Consider the following 6,000-nt stretch of genomic DNA (forward strand, 5'->3'; position numbering starts at 1 on the left):
ACTTCATCTTTCCCGTTTCATCTTCCTTGAACTCCTTCGTCTCAAATTTAAAAACCATTTCACGAAATCACACTTTTCTACTAAGCTTAATTTTTATGATATTAATTCATGAAAAATTATCTAATTAGATTTGAGTGATTTTCTAAGTTATTTCATATTTTTCTGTTAATTGAGAAATTGAGTACGTTATGAGAATAATTCCAGAAACCTTTTCTATAATAATCTCAGGTATTAGCCTGCTCTAAGAAGGCTGAGGATTTAATGTACGTGCTCTAACTCTGGTCCCACCATGCATCTATCACATGTACGTGCTCTAACTGCCAACCTCCGGTCGTACACTCCATTTACTACTTACGCGGTAAAATTTCTTGCTCAGCACACTAAACTCCGGCCACAATCATTCATTAGCAGTTTACATTCTTCTGTCACTAATGAAATAACACTGCATGCCCTATACGCCCAATAAGATGTCAGAGTCATCTAAAAGAAGAACAATACTTGGGTCAATATGCCTTAATAGATAACAGGGTTTAAAACTTACAGCCTTTGGTTTATCTGGTAGACAAACCTACTCAATGGAGCTTAACTCGTGTTTGTGTAAACATCAGCTTCTCACTTAACGGGTTTTTCTTTTAAAAGAAAATTATCTAACATAAATTATTCATCTCCATCCAACAGCAATGTGGTATTAATTGCTACATTTATAACTGGCACCCGCACTTTTTTACGTGCAAACACATGTGACATTTATTGAGAATATTGACTCTATGTGGAGAGGACATAACTCACAGTGTATCAACGAGTATTTGATATGTATCTGTAACTAGCAAATTCATTGTGCCTTTAATGCAGCTATGCCATCGCAGGAACTCAATGACACAGATATCAGGGTGTGGCGTCGCCGAGAGCCATTCGTCCGCTTCCTACCAACCCCCATCTACTTTCATACGAGTTGTTATTTTCCCCTATCGTTTGGTTGTTGCATTGGCTTGACCAGGCCAAGCAGGGACAGGCGCAGTTGATATGCAGACCTCGTGCAAGTGAATGCGAGTAACCAAACACCTTTTAAGCTACAAGGCGCTAACCAATTGCATCCTCCCGAATTCCTAATCCAAAATATCCCACCCCTTGCGCCGTCACACCAACCAAACAGCCCCCATCTTGTGTCTTCATCTTACTGCTAACCCTATGCAGTAGGCGCCGACGGCCGCCGGCGTTGTTGCCTGCAACGACGCGATCAGCCGCGTCCATCCTACCCTTTCTCCTCGTCTCCTCGCACCCCCCACCTCTGGGCTCCCATGCGATGCTACGACCAGTGGCAACCGTCGCTCTCCCGCATGTGACCCCCGTCGGGTGGTCGAAGCGCATCCTCCCAGCCACCCTCCATGGAGACCGACCTAGAGGACATATAGGAGGTGCAGCAGTCGATGCAGTCCGACGCCGACGAGCTCGTTCGCGCAGCTTTAGTGTATGGCGCCGACAAGAGTGGTTCTCATAGGACGATGTGGACATCAAAGTGTACGTCTTCGTCCTCCCGCCTCCAGCCACCTTCAAAAGTTTGGTTGGCTGAAAAGTTTAAATTTTGAAGTTTTTAAATTAAGGCCTCCATGGAGCTCGGCCTTCATTTGGCATTTTCGGTGAAGTGGGCTTGTTTGTTTTTCATTTATACTATTTTTTGGTCCTTGGCAACATCAATCAAAGCATTACACGTCCACGTACTATCTTTGTCTGATAACTGGAGCAATGGAGCTCGTGCTCACAAGTGCATTTTCGCAGGCTCAAAAGATAAATAGGACAGGTAATTTTCAAAGTACATATCATAGTAATGTCATGCAATTTGCTGCAGGGAGATTTCTTGCTGATGGTTCAATAGGCAGTCCTACTAATTAACTTTGGATATTTAAGAATAGCTGCTGTAAATAATTTTGCTGGACCTGAGCTTTCTGTTGTCTCGTGGGAGGCTCCTTAATTCCAAAACACGAAATCTACCAGGTTACCTTTGTTGAAAGGCAACAATGTCACTTTCCCTTACGATCAGTGTAACATTACTATTTTTTTACTTCTCACTTGAGCAAAAATAAATAAAAATAAAAATCATCCCCAGAACTGACGAGTAACCATTGAAGTGAGCAGTCAACATGTATGCTAGTATACTACTGAAGTAGTGCAATGAAAAAGTGTTTGAGCAAGAACTATTGGATTGCAAGAATATGTCCAGAGCAAGAACCATAAAGATGAAGTGAGCAGGTCTAACTTGTTCCAACACATCAGGAGCACTCGGTTCTAACCTCTAAATGGAGCCACGTATCTATGAACTTATCCCAAAGGAAGCATTCACCAATATCAGAACACTCTGAAAATTTACTACAGTATTAAATATTTTCTTCATTAGGCGACAGTTCACATAGCTTAAGCAAGAGTACAAGCGCGATAACTACGGAATTACAGAGTTCAGAGGGCTTACAAACTACCACAAAGGTGACATACATCTCTTTTTCTCAACTACGACATGAAGCGAACAAAACCAGGCAAAGACATCCCCAGTTCTTCAATGATCTGCATGCGCTCATCAGCGTTCCGTGGATATCTCGATGGGCACTTCATCTTGGGATCCAAGTCACCACAGCGCAGACATACCTTCCTGTCATGCAGACATATCTCCGCCATATGAACCGCATGTTCCATGACACACCTGATGAATCGCACAAAGATGTCGTCAGGTTGGAAGCCATAGATGGTGAGCTTAACCAGATTCTTGTGCTTGAAAGCAGGGGCATGTGGCTTCCACTCCACGTCTGCCTTTTCACAGTAGCCATTTCTCTCCCGAAACTCTTTGTCTCTCATCACCATATGGCACCAATGATCCCATACTGTAATGCACAGCTCTTTGAGGGACGGTGCAGCTTCAAGAATAAACATTGTCCAAGCTAAATCACATTCTTCAGGAAGTTTGTCCAGAATCACATGCTGTAGTTTGCTGAGCACAGGCCTAAGCAGCTCCGGGCTTTCTGGTAGAACCCAAATCTGGGAAAGAAAAAATAATTTGCAAACTGAGTGCAGGTTGCATATAAATCACATTGTTAACTTATAAGCTACTATTGTTATTACATATATAACCATCATATATAGAGTGAAAATGGACAGGTATGATTCAAATGACTAATTATTAGTACCTTTTCACTTTCAAAATCCAGATGCAGATCGCTTATGGAAGGAACATTACCGAGGAGCTGACTTAACTCAAGAGTCCTAGTCGATCTGGAGCCAGTTTTAGCAAGCCTCAGCTTTGAAAGCTGTGGCACAAAACCAAAATACAGGGGATCTTTCTCAGAGTAGAACCAACTCTTATAGCTCACCCGTTGGAGTTTCGGTAGACATGTCAGCTCAACTATCTCAAATTTCCCATAGTCGACCTCGAGCTCGGTAAGCTGAGCATGTTCTAGTTGCAGCACAGAATTCATCCCAGAGTCGCAATGGGTTAAACGCAAAGACTCCAAGAGCTTGCAAGTGCTGAGGATGTTGGGTATGTCCAGTTCACCACCAAACCTCATATTGCACAGCCACAGGCGCCTGAGGCCAGCAAATGCATCACGACAAGCACCGAAGAAATCATTGAGCTGCTTTGCATGGTCGAGGAGATCGGCAGGAGAGCACATCAAATGAGTCTTGTCTGTTACGATCTGAAACTCAGCCGCGCCAACCTTCTGTGTTGCCATGGCATGGGCGACAGATTTGCCAATTGTGTAACAGTCAGGTTGCACCAAGAGGAATCTGATTTTGAGTCTGCTGATGGTGATCTCTGGGCTCCTTGTGCTCAAGATGTTATCCGTTACATGAGCCACAACACCGTTGGTTCTGACAAATTCACTGACGTTGAAATGGTGACCTGGAATGGAACTACAACTTAAGAAGAACTGCGAGAGCATGGTGCGGAGCTTCATCATTTGTCTCGAGAGGATGCAGGCCCTTATTGCATCGAGCGTGTCCACCCTCTCCAGAATGTTTAGCAGAAGGTCATTAGGCAGCTTGGTAAGCCTGTCTGTGTCTTCTTCGCTGCTGGCAGCATCTTTGTTGTGAGTTGCTTTCTGTGTTGCATTTACCTGGAACAAATAATCAGCTTTTTTAGGAAGAACCTTTTGTGTGAAGTACAAACATCAATCAGGCACAACAGAAACAACACTTACATTGCGTCTGCGGTGATGTCTTTTCTTCGTCATGGCTGGTCGGATCAACAACTGGTCTTGTTGAACACACAATGTAAGTGGGGTGATGGGGAGGGCTTTCTGACCTTGCTGATGATCTAAAAAAACTGGTCTTCTTGATGATGGGACGTCTGCACTATTTGGATCGACCTAATTTGAATCCCCCCTCCTCCTCTATTTATTTATAGGCTTGCACAAGAAAGCAGACTAATCGCCGGCCAAAATAAGATCAGGGACGCCAACTTATTCGATCAACCAGAGCCCCCTGCTACTCCCCCCGCTCCTCTATTTATTGAGGCCGGCGGACTAATCGACGGCAGGCCCTCCTCCAAAAGGGAGGAGATATTAGAGGAGAGGGAGGAGGATCCGGATTACAACTTCTCAACGGACAAACTCTTCCGGAAAAAAAATACTCCTTTCAGATTACGCTTGCCGCACAAACATAAATTTATCTCCTCTCTTCCCCGGTTGCACAATTCCTACAAAAGGAAGGATAGTACTCCCTCCGTTTTTAAATATTTGTCTTTCTATATATTTCAACAAATGACTACATACGGAGTAAAATAAGTGAATCTACGCTCTAAAATATGTCTACATACATCCGTATGTGATAGTCTGTTTGAAATGTCTAAAAGACAAATATTTAGAAACGGAGGGAGTATTAGAGAGGAGTAGGATCCGGATTAGAACTTCTCAACAGACAGACTCCTCCGGAAGAAAAATTACTCCTTTTGGACTGCGCTTGCCGCACGAACAGAAATTGTACCTCTGCTCTTCCCCGATTGCACAAGGAAATCAACTCTTCTCCCGCCTCCGTCTTCCGCGAGATTATTTCGCCCGAAACGCAGCCAGGCATAATAGCCCAGGTACCGGAGGTGGTGGCAACGAAGGAGAGCGGTGGTGGCCGGCGGCCGGACGGCAGGGGATGCAGTGGCGGGGGGGTGCGATGAGAGAGGAGGAGAGTCGTGGTGGCAAGGGGAGAACGGCAGGTCTGGGGTGGGGGGCTGTCGCATGGGATGGCGGTGGAGGAGAGTCGTGGTGGCCGGAGCCGGACGGCAGGTGTGGGGTAGGGTTGTCGCAGGAAATGACGGCGGAGGACAATCCTGGTGGCCGGAGCCGGACGGCAGGTGTGGGCCAGGTGCTATCGCAGCGGGTGGTGGTGGCCGGCGGCGGCGGAGCAGGGGAGGGGTAGGTGGTTGCCGCAGGGGAGGGACGGCGCCCGCGGCTGGTGGTATGGATCCCCAGATCGCCTAGGGTTAGTCTTAATTAGAGCATCCCGCGTTCGTACGGACGGGCCGGCTGGTCACTGTTCTGTCACGATTTTTTAATTTAGACGGACCCTTCAAATGTCCGGACTGACCGGTACCCCATATCCAGCCTAAATATGGGGAGGATAGGGGCGCCCGGGCACGTCCGCCACATCAGATCCAGCCCACGCTGGCCCACCCAACCCCACATAAAATCCTCCTCATCCGCTCGCCGGACCAAACCCGTCACTTCACTCCCCTCACCTTCACTTCCCCCCGTCACCCAAGCTCGTCTCCGGCTCCTTCCGGTCATCTCAGGCATGGCGGGCAGTGGATCTGAGTCCTTCACTTCCAGATCCGTCGACCCCGAGCTCATCCCACACGACCCTGAAGAGGAGATGGTCGTTCGACTTGCGCTCCGCCACGCCCGGGAGGAGGCCTATGCACGACTGCGCTCGGACTCCATCCGTCGGGAATCCATTGCGTCCGCCCAAATGGCGCATGGATCCGGTGCGTCGTAGCTGCCTCGCTGGAGGCCATGTGGTCCATCT

General features: G+C 47.1%; 1 protein-coding gene across 2 annotated transcripts; it reads right to left on the minus strand.

Moving 5' to 3' along the window:
- Window positions 1-2,360: 2,360 nt before the first annotated feature.
- On the minus strand, window positions 2,361-5,488 carry LOC109753051 (putative F-box/FBD/LRR-repeat protein At5g22610). Of its 2 annotated transcripts, none has more exons than XM_020311981.4 (4): window positions 4,969-5,488; window positions 4,185-4,830; window positions 3,174-4,100; window positions 2,361-3,024 (listed from the first exon to the last, which is right to left on the minus strand). In XM_020311981.4, the coding sequence occupies exons 2-4, from the start codon at window positions 4,215-4,217 to the stop codon at window positions 2,503-2,505; spliced, it is 1,482 nt and encodes a 493-aa protein (XP_020167570.1). In that variant the 5' UTR covers window positions 4,218-4,830; window positions 4,969-5,488; the 3' UTR covers window positions 2,361-2,502. The 2 variants fall into 2 exon arrangements, with proteins under 2 accessions (XP_020167570.1, XP_040249092.1); XM_040393158.3 differs by having other exon boundaries at window positions 4,185-4,681; window positions 4,969-5,405.
- Between the last annotated feature and the right edge of the window lie 512 nt (window positions 5,489-6,000).

Source organism: Aegilops tauschii, chromosome 6 (assembly GCF_002575655.3).
Source record: "Aegilops tauschii subsp. strangulata cultivar AL8/78 chromosome 6, Aet v6.0, whole genome shotgun sequence".
NCBI lineage: Eukaryota > Viridiplantae > Streptophyta > Magnoliopsida > Poales > Poaceae > Aegilops > Aegilops tauschii.

Bases quoted from the DNA above. Each gene is read 5' to 3' on its own strand.
- LOC109753051 (XM_020311981.4), bottom strand. From the start codon at position 4,217: ATGACGAAGAAAAGACATCACCGCAGACGCAAT. The intron at 4,101-4,184 runs GTAAGTGTTGTT...TATTTGTTCCAG, and splicing joins GACATCACCGCAGACGCAAT to GTAAATGCAACACAGAAAGC. The intron at 3,025-3,173 runs GTACTAATAATT...TTTCTTTCCCAG, and splicing joins TGGATTTTGAAAGTGAAAAG to ATTTGGGTTCTACCAGAAAG.